Genomic DNA, 17,753 nt, shown 5'->3' with positions numbered 1-17,753 from the left:
AATATGACTCGTCATATAAAAGAGTACATACGTAGATGTCATAAATGCCAAATGTCGAAGACAACGACACACACAAAGACCCCAATGACTAAAACAGAAACCCCAGCAAATGCTTTCGATATAGTGATAGTGGACACCGTTGGTCCACTACCGAAATCAGAATATAACAATGAATACATCGTCACACTAATATGTGATTTAACGAAATATCTGGTAGCCATACCTGTTGCGAACAAGAGCGCAAATACAGTCGCAAAAGCTATATTCGAAAATTTTATACTAAAGTACGGTCCAATGAAGACGTTCATTTCGGACATGGGTACCGAGTATAAAAACAAAGTAATTTTAGACATGTGTAAATATATGAAGATTGAAAATCTCACATCCACAGCATATCGTCACCAGACTTTAGGGACAATAGAACGAAGTCATAGAACATTCAATGAATACATTCGTTCGTACATTTCTGCTGATAAAACTGATTGGGACGTTTGGATACAATATTTCACACATTGTTTCAACACAACACCATCAGTCATGCATGAGTACTGTCCATATGAACTAGTCTTTGGTAGATTACCAAGACAGTTCGCAGATTTTAATAAAATAAATAGAGTAGAACCACTTTATAATGTAGAAGATTACTCTAAGGAAATAAAATTTAGATTAGAAATAGCATACAACAGAGCTAGACTTATGTTAGAAAAAGCTAAGTCTTATAGGAAACAAAACTACGATAAGAAATCGTTAGATTTTGAATTAAAAGTAGGAGATAAAGTAAGTCTAAGAAACGAAGCGGGTCATAAGTTAGATCCAGCATATTTAGGTCCTTATACGGTAGAAACCATAGAAGATAGGGATAACATTATAATTAAAGATAACAAGAATAAGAAACAAAAAGTACATAAGGATAGGTTAAAAATATATAATCGATGAAACGTTTCATTAAAGAAAAGGTCTGATCAACCCCAAAAAAAAAAAAAATACATAAAAATACAAAAAAATATATATATTCTTCTAAGAAATTTAAACTTAAAACATAACGTAATTCAATTTAAAACTTTACTTGTCATTACACACAAATGCCTTTACCCTCGAGACAGAGCATTACTAATAATTAAGTATATAATAAGAAACAAATAAATTTCATTTCAATATATAATTAAAAAAAAAAAACACAATAAATTCACACTAAAACTAAATGACTACATGTATTACGTCATTTCTTTAAAAAGGGAGGTGTAGCATATCTACCCTTCCATATATCAAAGAATGGGTATGTCTTAACGTTTGTACATAGTCACATTGTGCCAGACTAAATAAAGACATACAAATACCCAAAATGACCAACAACAATAATATAAGCATTCCAGCGCCCAAGAAATATGATCGAACGCTTATACATAAGCCGATCGCGGAGCCTGGGAATGCTGAGCATGCACTTTGCAGCTCAAGTGGTCAAGCCATACATAAACATATGCATGCCTTCTGCATACATATGTATATGTATAAATGCAATTCAGAAATATATAGAGATAAGCAATATATGTGCGGGTTAGCTGAACCCAAAATCAGCTCAGAAGATTCATTCAAATAAAGAACCATGAAGTGACCGGATCGCTCTCTCTCTTTTGACAAAGATATATTATATTAATTACATGGCGATAATATATTAATTACAACAGGCCCCCACTCCAACTCAAGACAATCCGACACAGCAGTTTATTTACATTTGTATTTATGCTTATGACTATGTATCCCTTTGTATGTACTTAAACGGCGGAGGTCTCATTGTGGCCAAAGCTAAAATATAAAGTCAGTCTGATTTTGACATCCAAGTTCTTCACAAGTATTCTTTCAAACAAGCTGAATTACCCTACAAGTTTAAAACTACAGCCGATCTATTTCCTCGACAACTACCCCCGGAACTATAACTGGCGCAGCCGTCTACGGACCAAAAATGAAGCTCCCTGTCTTACTAACTATGTAAGAAAAAGATGCACATAAAAATACACACACACACAAAAACCGCAAGTATTAAGTGAAGTGTACATTTAAAAAAAAAAGTGAAGGAAAAATGAATGAAAACGGGAGGAGGAGTTTGATCAGCGTTATTCGGTCACTGGGTAACAGTTATATAAAAATTAAAAAGAAGAAAATATATGATATTGTAAACATCCTGTAACAACCTGTACTTTTAAAGAATAACACAACCACAATTTAGATCGTCAACTTATTTATTACACTTCGATGTGATTGCTTCCAAAGTCAAAGTCAGACTAATAACTACGAATTAAGTATGTATAACAAAAGAGTACCGTCAAGTAAAGTGTGTGAGAGAAAGAGAGAGAGAGCCGTCGATCCTCTCTCAGCATCGTGGTGCTGGTTCCCACATCCCTTCCTTCCTCACCAGCTTCAGCTTCAGGGCATCCATGTCGTGTGTCTCGTTCTCTTCCGGGGTCGGCAAGCTTGGTGGTGTCCCAGGATCCAGAGACTGACCCGCATCAAGCATAGGTAAGGGGTCAATGTTAGGCGCATCGGACGGTGTACTCTGTTTCGGAAACTTTTTAAGATGACTTACATTCCTCATAAGGGTTCGGCCCTCCCCTTTTACTTTCACTATATTTCCTTTCCTCTCCACCACTTCATATTCAGTAGTGTCGAAGTTCGGAGTAAGCTTGTGGGGAAAAACTACATTTTTAAGGACCACTTTGTCTCCTACTCTGATATCCGCTTCTCTTGCTCCCCTTCTTTTGTCTGCAACTTCCTTTCCCTTTTGCTTAACGATACAGTCTCTATCTTTTTCCGCTGAATCAGAAAATTCGCCTACCAAATCTTGTACCCCTGGGATCTTATCTCGAATGACTCGATTAAACATTAACTCAGTTGGAGCTGTGCCTGTAGTTCCATGAGGAGTGACGTTATACATGAACGTGAACGATCGAATCTCATCCTTCAGATTCCTCTTGTGCAGATGGGCAATTTTCAGACGTTTGACGAGCGCTTTATTCATATTTTCTACCTCGCCATTGGCCTGTGGCCAATAAGGAGGCGTCGTGATTTGTTCAATCCCGCATAATTTGCAATAGTGTCGGAACTCAGCGCTTACGTACTGTCGACCGTTATCCGTTCGCAGCTGTTTTGGGTACCCAAGTCTACAGAAAATTTCTTTACACGCGTCAATAAGCGACTCCGATGTAATAGATCGCAAGAACTTAAATTCCATATATCTTGAATAATAATCGATTAGGACTAAGATGTATTCGTTATTCGGCAATGGCCCTAGCAAGTCTGTTGCCACTGCAAGCCACGGACCGTTCGGAAATTCAGTTCTCTTCATCGGCGGCGGATTTGCTGCTCGAGAAACCAGAGTACAATCCATGCAGTCCTTTACAAATCTTTCGGCGTCTTTGTCTATTTGGGGCCACCACACTTTGGCTCTTAATCGCCGCTTCATTGCCGATTCGCCTGGATGGCCTTCGTGTGCCAACGTCAACACTTTCTGCCTTAGCTTTGATGGAATAACAATGCGTACTCCCCTCAACATAATTGTTCCCACCGTTGATAATTCGTGTCGGAATGGGTACAGTTTACTTGAAAGTGCAGAGTTCCAAGAACCCTGTTGGAGGCACATCATTGCGTCAACGATTTCTTCGTCATGAATGCTCTTCTCGGCCAACTCAGATATCTCAATCGACGTGGGTACCGCATTTTTGATTATCAAGAGTATGCTGTGCTCGCCCTTGATATCGTAACACTCTGATGATGCCTGTTCACACAGCCGTGATAAACTGTCAGCAATATTTTCCTTCCCGGATTTGTATATAACTTTAAATTTATACGCCTGGAGGCGCAACAGCCATCTTTCAATCCGTGCCGGCGGTTTTGATGTTGGTTTAAAAATTGTCTCCAGAGGCTTATGGTCCGTCACTAATTCAAACTCCAGTCCCAGTAAGTAAAAATAATATCTTTCTACTGCCCAGACCAAAGCCAAACTTTCTTTCTCCGTTTGGGAGTATCGTTTCTCCACATCGGTTAAGCTTCGACTAGCAAATTCAATTATTTTTGGCTCGTGATCATTGTTAAATTGTAATAATACTGCCCCCAAAGCTACAGGGCTAGCATCTGCTATCACTCTAGTTTTATTGTTGGGGTCAAAATATGAGAGACTTGGGATTTTAGCTAATGCTGACTTGAGTTTTTGAAACCCCTGGTCTTGAACTGGTCCCCAGATGAACTTCTCATCCTTTTTTAACAACCCACGCAGTGGTTCAGTCAAATCGGCCAGGTCTGGAATAAATTTACCCACGTAAGTGACCAAGCCAAGGAAACTCCGCGTCTCTTCTTTATTTTTGGGTGCTCGAAAGGAACCGATAGCAGCTATTTTCTCAGGATCAGCCATTATCCCTGTATTCGTTAAGATGTGTCCCAAGAATTTGATTTTGGTCGTCTTCCAAATGCACTTCTCATCGTTTAGGAGTATATTATATTCTTTGAAGACCTTACGAACCTTTTTGACTGCAGCATCATGTTCCTGTTCGCTATTTCCAAAAATTATTACGTCGTCGATATAATTCATTACGTTCTCGCACGATGAAAGAAGTTCCTCGAGCCGTCTTTGGAAGATTTCAGGCGCCGCGTTTATGCCAAACATCAATCGCTTGTATCTGAACAGTCCTCGAGGTGTGATGAAAGTGGTAATCGGTCTACTTGCTTCGTCTAGTTCCAACTGGTGATATGCGTCCTTTAGATCCAATCGTGAAAATAATTTGGCATTTCGTAATTTAGTCATAAAGGATTCGAACGTAGGCAGAGGATAGTTTTCACGAAGAATGGCTCGGTTGGCCTGTCGCATATCCAGACATAGTCGAATGTCGCCATTCGGCTTAAACGCAATTACCATCGGGGAGATCCAAGGACTGTGACCACTCACCGGTTCAATAATGTCCATGCGGTGTGCTTCTTCTAACTTAGCATTCACCTTGTCTTCCAACGCCACCGGAATTCGCCTCATTGGTTGTTTTACGGGGTCAATATCCGGATCTATTGTTAGCTTAACGCTAACGCTTTTCCATTTTGGGAACGGCGCTATGATTTCAATGTGATTAACCGGTAACCCCATTCGGAGAACATTTAGCTTTGTAGCCGTTTCCCTTCCAAGCAATGACTGCCGTCCTTTTTCAATGACGAAAAATGATGCAATTTGTTCCGGATTATCCTTGATCGCTATTGGTGCCTCAAAGACACAAATAACATTTAAAATTTCGTCCGAGGCATATCCCTTAAACTGATTATGCGCATTCGCGCGAACATTGAAAACTGCTGCATTCTTTGTTTTTAAAACAAACCAATCGTCTTGCGAGATCAGGTTGAACCGGGAGCCGGAATCGATTATTAATGAAACGTTCTCGCCTCCAATTTGGCATGTAATCAATTCTTCATGTTCCTCGTCACTGTGTATTTTTAAGCAATGTTCCCGCTTTGTCTCGTTACCCTCTTGGTTTGAATCTTCAATTCGATGTATATTTATGCGCTTGAAATTCTGATCGTTCGATTGTGGGTATGGGCGTTTTAGAATCGTTCGGCATTTGCTGGCAAAATGACCCAGCCGAGAGCACCGGTTACACTTTATCTGCCGGGCCGGGCACGTGGGACTATCTTCTTTATGGCCTGACCGCCCACACCTTCCACACTCGCTATTATGCAGTTTCCGTGGTTTCCAATTAGAAATTTTATTGACGGTGTCTGGTAAATGTTTCGGAAACATCAGATGTGACTGTTTATTTATTTCTTCATCTACCTGACACGCGTTGATAACTTCACTTAATGTTTGTTCTTTCTCTAACAGTTTCTTTTTAAGTTCTGAGTTAGCCCAAGTATCAATAAGTTTGTCCTTTAGACATATTTCTTCTATCTCGGCTTTCGTGGAACCAAACTGGCATTTTTGAAGTTGCTGACGCAATCGAAGTATAAATTTCCCCACTGTTTCGCCTTCGTCAGGAGATATTTTCCTAAAAAGGTGTCTCTCGAACGTCGAATTTTGTTTGGGAGAAAAGTACGATGTTAATTTCTCAACCAATATGGAGAAAACGTCATTATCAGCTTCTTCATTATATTCAACTATAGCATCCGGTAGTGCGTATGCAACCGTCTGAAGTTGCGTGCCCCCCAAGTGTAATAATTTCATTCTCTTCTGAGTTACCGAGTTGACGCTTTCCACCTGTAGGTATATGTTGAAAGCTCGGAGCCACTTCTCCCATTCATCTCGAAGTAACGCCTTCTCCACATTCTCACAAAGGAATGGTTTTATTACGCTGTCCGCCATCACGAACAAGCTTTATGTCTAGAAAAAAACCAAAAATTAATTTTATGGTTTTTTTTTTCAAGTAATTTCTATTTTAATTATATTCTTTTTCTCTTTGCTTAAACCCACTCTATAATCGCAGTATGATAGTTGGCTATGTAAGTTATCACAAATTGTCTTTCTGTCTCTGTACTCGACCGCTGACCACTGTCAGGCAAAATACGTACTGCTTATTAAATGGTTGTCCATACGCACAGGTACACACACCGGTATGCATACATACAAATATATATATTTTCATCGGCTGATTGCCTCTGACCACTGTCAGATAGAATTTTTTTTTTCAACCCTTGTTAAATAACTGTACCGGCAATTTGCCTTTGACCGCTGTCAAATAATATAGTTATTTCTTATTAAACATTTGTTTAATGTGTATTTTATTTTCATCGGCCGTTTGCCTCTGACCACTGTCAGATAAAACTTATCTCTTTTTTTTTTTTATTTACAGTTATTTTTCTTTTTTTTTTCATTACAATATACCTCTCTGACCACTGTCATATAGAATTTTATGTTAAAAATGCACATGCACACGTCTGTGTGTGTGTATATGCACTGATCTGCAACCAATTCCGTTGCTTTGTGTACACCTGCATGTATGTGTGTGTTCTTGTGTCTCACACAAGAAACGAAGAACCAAACGCAAAAGAACCGAAGAAAAGAAAAAAAAAAACAACGGGGCTTTGCAGAAATCGCTTGCACACATACATACTTGCACACGATTATTTCATTAATTATGTTTTTATTCCTTCGCTTTAGTTTAATTTCATAGTGTTTTTTTTTTTACCTCGTCGCCAATGTAACAACCTGTACTTTTAAAGAATAACACAACCACAATTTAGATCGTCAACTTATTTATTACACTTCGATGTGATTGCTTCCAAAGTCAAAGTCAGACTAATAACTACGAATTAAGTATGTATAACAAAAGAGTACCGTCAAGTAAAGTGTGTGAGAGAAAGAGAGAGAGAGCCGTCGATCCTCTCTCAGCATCGTGGTGCTGGTTCCCACACATCCCATTTTGAACCGCGCGCCTTAGTGTAACCAAATTGTATAATGTTACGATATCGATATAAAGTGTTATCGATCTAAATAGAATTAAGGTAGATTATAAGAATAAAGAAAGAGGGTCACTTTTGATTTTGGAGAAAAACGACCGACGCGCAAATAAAATAGCGAAAAGAAAAAATCAAATAAAATAAAAGCAATCCGACGTTAAATTATTATAAAATAAAACCTGGAGTACTACAAATCAGGTGTGGGGTTCGCCCAAAGTAATATTTCGGCTTGAGAATGAAGTATTCAGTCATTCTTAATCTGACAATGGAGGAGCTTGCAAAATGGCTTTCCGAGAAGCGAGTGCCGTTGACCGGCGAGGAGACCATTCACCAGCTGCGGGGAATGGTAAAGGCTATGGTGGTAGACCAGGATAATGCCATAAAAGAAGGCGGAGAGCCGATCGGAGCGGATGGCGTGGCTGATGACGTGGCGGAGAGCGTCGCTGAAAGCGTCGCTGTGAGCGTGGCAGAGAGCGTCGCGGGAAGAGAGAGTGAGCAGGAGGAGCGGGTGTCGGACGAGTTGACCGAAATTACGAAGCAGATGACGTTGTATACAGCACGAAAGGATCTCGCGGAGTTGAAAGCGAAGGTTGCCGCCTTGGAAGGCAATTCGCTGGACCGCAAGCCCGTGGTTGAGATCAGAGACCTTGAGGCTAATTTACGAAAATTTTCGGGAGACGACAACATGTCTGTGCACGCATGGATTCGTGACTTCGAGCTGGCTGCAGTTATGTACGGACTGGACAGCTCTCAACGTTGGACACTGGGAAGTCGAATGCTGGAGGGATCGGCTCGCTCATACATTATGCTCGAAAAACCGGCTACTTGGAATGAGCTAAGTGAGAGTCTGCGAAAAACTTTTGGATTCCGAATGACGAATCACCAGGTGGCAAAGCAGTTGCAGAGCCGTTCTATTCGTGTGAATGAATCGCTGCTGCAATATTTTATTGCGATGCGTCATATTGCCGAGCAAGGGACCTTTGAGGACGTGGACATCGTAAAATACATCGTAGATGGTCTGCAGGACCATACCGGATGTGCAGCTCCATTATATTACTGTGCTTCCCTCGAAGAGCTGCGTGAGAAGATGATGAGATACCAGATGGTACAGACGGTGAACAGGCGAAGGACACCAGTTACACCATTGAGGCAGGTGACTGTAGCGAAACCTGCACATGCTGGAGGAGATGTCGGGAGCATAAGGTGCTTCAATTGCCGAGCGATGGGGCACTTCAGCAGCCAGTGTAAGAAACCGAAGCGCCCGGAAGGCGCTTGCTTCCGCTGTTTCGAGACTGGGCATCATTATCGACGGTGCCCGAAGCGTTTGCAAGCGGCTGCCCCTTGTAATGACGACATGCTAGACGAGAAGGAAGACGACGACGATTCAACTGGCGGAAATCCTTATATTCAATTAGTAAGCATACGAGTACTTAGTAAAGAGGGGTGCATTGATATTGATAACATTTTTGCGTTACTAGATACCGGATGCCCAGTGAGCTTTATCAACAAGGAACTTATTCCGCAAGAATTGAAGGATGATCAGTTGAAAAAAAGTAGATTTCGCGGCCTGAGCGGCCAAAACGTTTTGACATTTGGAAAAATTAAGATTGTTCTTTTGTTTCAAGAAGAGTATTACAGCATTGAAGCCTATGTAATTCCTAATAATATATTACCAACGCCTATATTACTGGGCAGAGATGTACTTAGAAAGTTATCACTTAAGTTAGTCAAACGCAAAAATGTTATTAAAAAGAATCTCAATCAATTATCATTAAACAAAACCAATGCATTATCCTCAAACCCGATCTGTGCATCCCTATTTACTAGTACATATTACCCAAACAAAAATATAACCGAAAGTAAAGATAGGAATCCATATGTAAACGCAGTTGCAACTCCGGTGAAGCCTCAGATCTTTCAAGAATGGATGCAACAGTTCGAGAATTGTAGAATATCAAGTGGGGATGACGTAGTTCAAGTAGGCAGTGAGTTTGGTCGCGCCTCATTGCAAGAGTGTCGTGAAATAATACAAAACCAATATATTAATAAGTTTTCCAAAAGTTTTAGTGAGCCAAAGTATAGAATGGGCATTCGTCTTACTGATTCTACACCATTTTATTGTGCCCCTAGAAGGTTGTCATATCGTGAGAGAGAAATAGTTTCCGAGACCGTTAATGATCTGTTAGCCAACAGAATTATCCGACCTAGTAATTCGCCGTATGCCTCAGCTGTGGTTTTAGTTAAGAAAAAAGATGGAAACGTAAGGATGTGTATTGATTACCGTGGGTTAAATAAGAAGACCGCTAGAGATAATTTCCCGTTACCCCTTATCGAAGATTGCTTGGAATACCTTGAGGGTAAATCCGTGTTTTCAGTCATAGATCTTAAAAGTGGCTTTCATCACATAGGTGTTGAAGCTGAATCCGTGAAATATACCGCATTCGTAACTCCGGATGGTCAGTTCGAATACTTGAGAATGCCTTTTGGGCTTAAGAATGGTCCTGCCGTTTTCCAAAGATTTATTTCCGATGCCCTGAGAGACTTTGTAAAAAACCGTCAGATAGTTGTTTATATGGACGATATTATTTTAGCATCATATTCCGTAGAAGAGCATAAAAGCAAGTTACCGCCTCAGCATACGCCCTCGGCGGTCCCCCGCCGAAACCCCCTCGACAGCCAGAGGCTTAAGTGTCGCCTCAGCAATTACCCTCGGCGGTCCCCGCCGAGACCCCCCTTCGACAATCAAAGATTCAGATGACGTCCACAAGTATTTGGTATCGGAAGGCACTTGAAATGCTGAGCCGCTACAAACATCGGGGTTCACCCGATACCCCTCACCACAGAACTGCATCCGCTCCAATTCCACTTTTCGGCCAGATCAGCACTTTAAGTAAACAAATGTAACAAGCAAAGCTGAGAATAACCAACGAATAAAATATAGATTCATTCTGAAAATCGAAGGCAAACCGAACGGACGTATTGATTCTTAATTAAAATTAAATACCCAACTTAAGACACTCTGCAACTCCCTGCAACTTAATAAGAACCTACTTATCATAACTAGCATATTAGCCAGATTGTTAGACAGGCTCGTTGAGTTTAACCTTGAAATAAATTTGAAAAAAAGTAGTTTTCTGCAGAAAGGAATAGATTACCTAGGTTATGATGTTAGTGTTCAAGGAATTTTGCCTAACGATACACATTTAACTGCTATAAAACAATACCCGGAACCGATTAATAGCAAGACCTTGCATTCCTGTTTAGGTTTATTCTCTTATTTTAGAAAGTTTGTTCCAAATTTTTCGCGCCTTTAACTGACCTACTTAGAAAAGGGGGGCCATTCCCCATGTCGTGTTCCGAAAAGGATGCATTCCTGCAGTTAAGGACAGCGTTATCGAGTCCTCCCTTCCTGTCAATCTTTAATCCTCATTATGAAACCGAATTGCATACGGATGCGAGTTCCCATGGATTTGGGGCTGTTTTATTGCAGCGACAGCCGGATAATAAACTTCACCCTGTTTTCTTTTATTCAAGAAAGGCCACTGCAGCCGAATCTCGTTATCATAGTTTTGAACTTGAGACCTTGGCAATCATATATGCCCTGCGCCGTTTTCGAATATATCTGGAACATAAACCCTTTTTGATAGTAACCGACTGTAGTTCCTTAGTTCAAACCTTGAGTAAAAAGGCTTTAAATCCCCGTATCGCCCGTTGGTCCCTTGAGTTGGAAAGTTTTAATTATTCTATAGCCCATAGGCCGGGGTCAAACATGGCCCATGTAGATGCGCTTAGTAGGCAAACAGAGTTGCTAAGAGAGGTGGAGGGAATTTCCGATCCGTGTCCGATTCCGTCAAGAGATATTGAACCTTGTAAACCGTATGGATCTTCTGAACCTAGTGAACCTTGTAAGCCTAGTGAACCTTGTAAACCGTGTGAATATTCCGAACCTTGTAGACCGTGTGAACCTAGTGAACCTTGTAAACCGTGTGAACTTTCTGAACCCCGTGGAACTAAGAGATCTTTTCAACCTACGACATGTGATGTACCTTGTAATCGTAAGAAACGTGTTAAATCCGTTAGGTTTGCCCCGGAAGTTGAGAATATTATTGGAATTGTAGGTGCGTCCCCTTATGATATTGATTTACTGTTGCAGACCGAACAGATAAGGGATTCCGAAATACGTCGAGTGCGAGAGAAGTTAGAGATTGGTGAAGTTGAAAATTTTGTGTTGATAGATGGAATAGTGTATAGATCGAAGGATAATGAGAAAATGTGTATGTACATATGTTCCGAGCCGAATGCAGAAAGATTTAATTAGGAAATTTCATGAAAAATTGGGACATTTTGCGACAGATAAGTGTGTTAATAAAATGAGAGAAAAATATTGGTTTCCCGGTATGAGAAGTAAGGTTGATTTGTTTATAAAGAATTGTCTACCGTGTATTCTACATTCAGTCCCGAAGAGCATTCATAATAGAACGCTTCATAGTATACCTAAAGTTCCAGTCCCGTTTGATACGATACATATTGACCACCTAGGTCCCCTTCCGTCTATTAACTCGAAGAGAAAGCATTTGTTGGTGATTATTGATGCGTTCACGAAGTTTGTTAAATTATATCCTGTCAACTCCACCAGTACTAAGGAGGTAAATTGTTCATTAGAAAAATATTTCGAATACTATAGTCGGCCTCGTAGAATCATTTCCTATAGAGGCACGTGTTTCACTTCCTTTGAGTTTCAAGAGTTCCTCGAGTCCAGAAATATTGACCATATTAAGGTAGCTACGGCGGCCCCTCAGGCAAATGGGCAAGTTGAGCGTGTGAACCGTGTTCTAACACCAATGTTGGGAAAACTATCAGAGCCCCTAAATCAAGCCGATTGGTATAAGCTGCATAACCGTGTTGAATTCGCTATAAACAATTCCGTGCAGTGTAGTACCGGAAAGACGATATGTTGTTATTTGGATGTGAGCAACGTGGTCCAGTAGTAGATGAGCTTACCGAGTATTTGGAAGAGAAATTTAGTCAAGAGAAACCGCAATGTCTAGATACCGTAAGGGCCGAAGCAAGTGAGAATATTCGTCAATCACAGATCCGAAATGAAACCGCATACGGCTTAAAGCATAGGGCACCGGCGTTGTACAAGGTAGATGATTTTGTTGCTATTCGTAATGTTGATGCGAGTGCAGGACATTGTAAGAAGTTTGCACCCAAGTATCGTGGCCCATATAGAGTAAACCGCGTTTTTCCTAATGACCGTTATGAAATAACTGATATAGACAATTGTCAGCTGACGCAACTCCCATATAAGGGGATCCTTGAGGCTGCTAGGCTTAAACCATGGTTGCAAGTGTGTAATAAAACTATAGGATTATGTTTATGATCGAGGTCGATCAAATGTCAGGTTGCCCGAATGTAAACATCCCATTTTGAACCGCGCGCCTTAGTGTAACCAAATTGTATAATGTTACGATATCGATATAAAGTGTTATCGATCTAAATAGAATTAAGGTAGATTATAAGAATAAAGAAAGAGGGTCACTTTTGATTTTGGAAAAAAAACGACCGACGCGCAAATAAAATAGCGAAAAGAAAAAATCAAATAAAATAATACAATCCGACGTTAAATTATTATAAAATAAAACCTGGAGTACTACAATATATAGAAAAACTAAAAAGAATTAATCCCCAAAGTTATTAAAAAAAAAACAAAAAAAGAGAGAGTTGATAAAATGGTATCCAACACGTAAAAAAATTTTTTTATAATGATAAAAAGGAAAGTTGTGAATAATAGATACGTTGTTTTTATGCACTTTAAATTCAGGGCGAATTTATAGCAAATTAAAACTACATATTTTCTCAACTCTAGAAAAGAAATGTGTAACCTATACAAGAAATACAACACACACAAAAAAAAAAAAAATATATATAAATTCTTATCGTGGCACATACAGGCTTTTGAACACATATACATTTCTTTAAGTGGTTGCGTTGTAAATTCAGGGCGAATTTCTAGCGTAATTAAACTTTGAATTCTCTAACCTACGAACAAAAAAAATTAATATATACGTTTTTATGAGCTTTTAATTCAGGGCGAATTTCTAGCAAAATTTAAAAACTATATACCCCATCAATAAATTCTTCTCGTGGCATATGCAAAACAAAAAAAAAAGAGGAAGAAAACAAAAAATAATATATATACAATCTTGTAAGTTTTTGCGTTTTAAATTCAGGGCGAATTTCTAACGTAATTAAACTTTGAAGCCTCTAGAATTCAGGGCGAATTCTCTGGCAAAACCAAGTAAAAAAAAAAAAAAAAAAATAAGTAAATATATATGTTTTATGAGCTTTTAATTCAGGGCGAATTTCTAGCGAAATTTAAAACTATATAACCCACAAATAAACTTCTCGTGGGATATGCAAGCTTGAAGACGGAAGAAAATAAAAATAATATACCAAATATATATACAACTTTTAAAGTTTTTGCATTTTTTAATTCAGTGCGAATTTCTAGCGTAATTAAACTTCGAGAGTCGAGAACTCTAAGCCGAATTCTCTAACACACAAAAAAAAAAAACTACGTAAAAATAAAAATATATGGAGAAAAGAGATGTGTATGTGTGCGAAATATGTGTATGTGTGGGAAATTTATACAAATATAGTTGAAGCCGCAAAGGCATGACAGATGTACTACGTACTAGCAGCTAGTAGCCAATTCAAATAAACAAATGACATTTAATAACAAAGTAATTGAAAGATTTGAAAATATCACTAAACACATAAATGAAGAGCAAGAAAACATTAATACTTTCATAAATAAATATAAAAACATGATTTTTAAGACAATAAATACGGAATTTAAACAAATACACCTCCTACAATACGTAACTAGAATAAGTATTAACATTGATATTCTATCAAACTTTTTAAATAATATAGAAGAAAGTATTCTTTTATCTAAACTAAGAATTATACCTAAATTCATTTTATCAACACAAGAAATTGAACTAATAAAGAAAGAAATACAAGACAACGAGATCCAAAACATGAATAATGAAGAAATAATAAAACTATTAGAACTTGAAACATTTATACAGAACAAAAAGATTACATTCAAAGTAAAAATACCACTCTTCAGCAAACTTCATTATGAATTCTTACATATTATCCCTTTACCTGTCAATATATCAAAGTACTTAATACTACCTAAATTTATAGCTTATCACGACCCAAATAATTTTAAGAACTTCGATAGAAGATGTTTACAAATACAAAACATATTCTTCTGCGAAAACCTAGCTATAAGCTCAAACAATTTTGAACCCACTTGTATAATCGATATTTTAAATAACAAAACTGCGCATTGTCTGAGTAAGGATGTCGGAGAGCAGGAATCCATCGTGGAGGAAGAAGTCCGATATATCTTCATTTTTAACACCAGGAAGACAACAATCGAATCTGATTGTTCAACACCAAACGTCATAATGGGATCAGCAATCCTAGAAGTCCAGAATTGCACAATATCTATAAATGGAATTACCTATGACAAACAGCTTTACACCAAAGAAGAAAGGCCAGAATTAATCTTCACCTCCATTCAAAGTATCAACCTAACAAATAACATAGATGATTTAAATCTGCAAAAACTTAACTTACAAACAATTCAAGATCAAAATGATCTAATTTATTGGAAAAATGTAACGACAACAAATTTCACCATTATATACATCTTGGGAAGCATCACAATAATAGCATGCTTAATCATCGTCACCAAAACTAAAAAGATACTCTTTTCACCTTCTGTCTAACCGGAAACTTTCGTGATGACCACTCCTTCGTTCTGGCTATCACTTCAATCCAAGGGGGGAGGAGTTACCGGTTCCAACCGGTATACCGACCCACCAGCTAAGCCACCCAGGCTTACCCTGGAATCGGAACAAACAAACACATAAACTTTGAAACCCGAACAACGGCCGTTCAATGACCGGCCGTTACCTAAATATGAAATATGTCTACGCTGCACTTGGGCAGGATGCCCCCACTCCGCAGCGTACCAGGAATCCACAGTTACGAGTCAGCAACAGGCCCCCACTCCAACTCAAGACAATCCGACACAGCAGTTTATTTACATTTGTATTTATGCTTAAGACTATGTATCCCTTTGTATGTACTTAAACGGCGGAGGTCTCATTGTGGCCAAAGCTAAAATATAAAGTCAGTCTGATTTTGACATCCAAGTTCTTCACAAGTATTCTTTCAAACAAACTGAATTACCCTACAAGTTTAAAACTACAGCCGATCTATTTCCTCGACAACTACCCCCGGAACTATAACTCGCGCAGCCACAGTGACTGGGCGCGTTCAGCACATTTCACGGCCAGTAACTTGATGTCGGAAGAGAACAGCACCTTGGCCAAGGGAACACCGCCTGAACCACCCGCCGTAGCGCGCACCGGCCACGTGCGGCTCATGTTTTAGGAAAGTCGTCTCCCAGAAGTAGATCGTCGTTGTAGAAAGATCCGAAGCACGTGTGTCGCCAGCCATATAATTTAGAAGTTACTAATACGGGTGCTGCAAGAGCAGGCAATCATTAAGGACCGCCATCGTTTAAAGCCATAGACAGAGAAGTCGTGTGCATTCATTAAATTAATAAACTTTAAGTCAGACCGTTTATCTTATACTAGTTATGTTCTTCTTCATATAGTTGTAAAACAGAAAGCGATCTGTATACCGCCGAAGTGTATCCCATTTAAGAATGAACTAACTGCGAATTTACTTTGACAACGTTTTACACAGCATCTGCATCTCGATGGGCCCAGCGAATCAGCAGCGAGGATCTGTACGTAAGTGATTAAGCCGCAATGTCGGCAAACGTATGCGCATATATTTTTATATTCAATTTTAAGTGAGAGTTGTAAAACCGGCGTATAAGAAAGCATGTAGGTTAATCTAACGTAAGAGGGAACTATCTTTATTTTGTTTTGGAAAACATGTAATTGAGAAGAACACCCATGAAGGGAACCGATTTGGATAATTTTGTATTATGAATAGTTGTTATTATGAATAGATAAATCCACAAATTCGGGTCTGTTGCCAGTACCGTGATGCGAATGTCAATATCCTATGAAATAAATTGAAATGTAATAAAAGAATTTGTTAAGGGGTAATCAATGAATATACAAGCGTTATCGAGGTTGGGAGGGTATAGAATGGGGGCAAATTACACCTAAGCCACCCTATATTGCTGGTATCCGCCTCTCTAATACACTACTTTTTAGGGTCCGTCTGTTATCACCCCTAAATTTGTACCAGATAATGCAAAGATCGCTTTGGAAAAACCCATTTCTATTAGTACAGTTTTACAAGAACACCCAATTTCACAGATGGCAATATTACCCATTTTCGAGCAAGTTAATGATCAAAGAGAATTCCCTTTTCTAATGTTTGACTTTCACCAATTTTTCGATGGATTAATAGGCATGAATATTCTAACCCAGTTGCCAGCTATAATCGACATCGCACAATTGACTTTCACGTTGCCCAATACAATTCTGCCTTTGAGGGTAGAGCCTAATCGTTCTTCGGAGGTTTATGAAATTAAGGAGGAATCTAAATCCTTAATCAAGGTTCCAGTTAGTGTCAAGGAGGGGCCATTTTTGTGTGAACACATTCGTCTCGGGGACGATTTTTTCATCACTGGGGGAATTTACAGGGCGCACAACAACACTGGACTGATCGAAGTTAGTAATTTTTCTGTGGAACAGAAGAAGTTCGTGTTGGATTCGAGTTTAGAGGTAAAGGAATTTAACGAAGACGATTTCGCCTGCATTAATGTGATGACCAATAACATCGAGTACAGGATTGAGGACCATTCTTCCATACTAGACGCCATTCGTGCGGAGCATCTCAATGAGGAAGAAAAACAACAACTTTATCGACTATGCAGAAGATTTACAAACTTAGTAGTTCGGGAGGGGGATAAACTCTCATTTACCAATCAGGTAAGCACGAAATAAGGACGACGGACGAAAGACCCATATTTTGTAGACCATTTCATTCAGTCCAACGGAATCCACGGAGATCCACAATCAGATAGGTAAGCTGTTGCAGCAAAACATTATTAAACACAGTAATTCACCGTGGAGCGCCCCAGTGTTTCTTGTTTCTAAAAAGATGGACGCTTCAAATACAAAGAAATGGAGAATGGTAGTGGATTTCAGGAAACTGAACGAAAATACGATTAAGGATAGGTACCCCATGCCCAACATTAACGATGTACTCGACAGAATCGGTAGGGCGAAATATTTCACGGCGTTGGATTTGGCCAGCGGATA

The 17,753-nt window shown here is 39.1% G+C and overlaps 2 protein-coding genes across 2 annotated transcripts; one reads left to right on the top strand and one right to left on the bottom strand.

The window, feature by feature from the left end:
* Positions 1-2,368: 2,368 nt before the first annotated feature.
* Positions 2,369-6,325, bottom strand: LOC122624350 (uncharacterized protein K02A2.6-like). The gene is made up of 2 exons (XM_043803857.1): positions 6,203-6,325; positions 2,369-5,542 (listed from the first exon to the last, which is right to left on the bottom strand). The coding sequence occupies exons 1-2, from the start codon at positions 6,323-6,325 to the stop codon at positions 2,369-2,371; spliced, it is 3,297 nt and encodes a 1,098-aa protein (XP_043659792.1).
* A 1,188-nt stretch (positions 6,326-7,513) lies between these two features.
* On the top strand, positions 7,514-9,366 carry LOC122624417. The gene is made up of 2 exons (XM_043803948.1): positions 7,514-8,833; positions 8,898-9,366. The coding sequence occupies exons 1-2, from the start codon at positions 7,655-7,657 to the stop codon at positions 8,913-8,915; spliced, it is 1,197 nt and encodes a 398-aa protein (XP_043659883.1). The 5' UTR covers positions 7,514-7,654; the 3' UTR covers positions 8,916-9,366.
* The last annotated feature ends 8,387 nt before the right edge of the window (positions 9,367-17,753 follow it).

This window comes from Drosophila teissieri, chromosome X (assembly GCF_016746235.2).
Source record: "Drosophila teissieri strain GT53w chromosome X, Prin_Dtei_1.1, whole genome shotgun sequence".
Classification (NCBI taxonomy): Eukaryota; Metazoa; Arthropoda; class Insecta; order Diptera; family Drosophilidae; genus Drosophila; species Drosophila teissieri.
The sequence above is the reverse complement of the archived record's forward strand: the minus strand, read 5'-3'. Positions and strand labels throughout refer to the sequence as shown.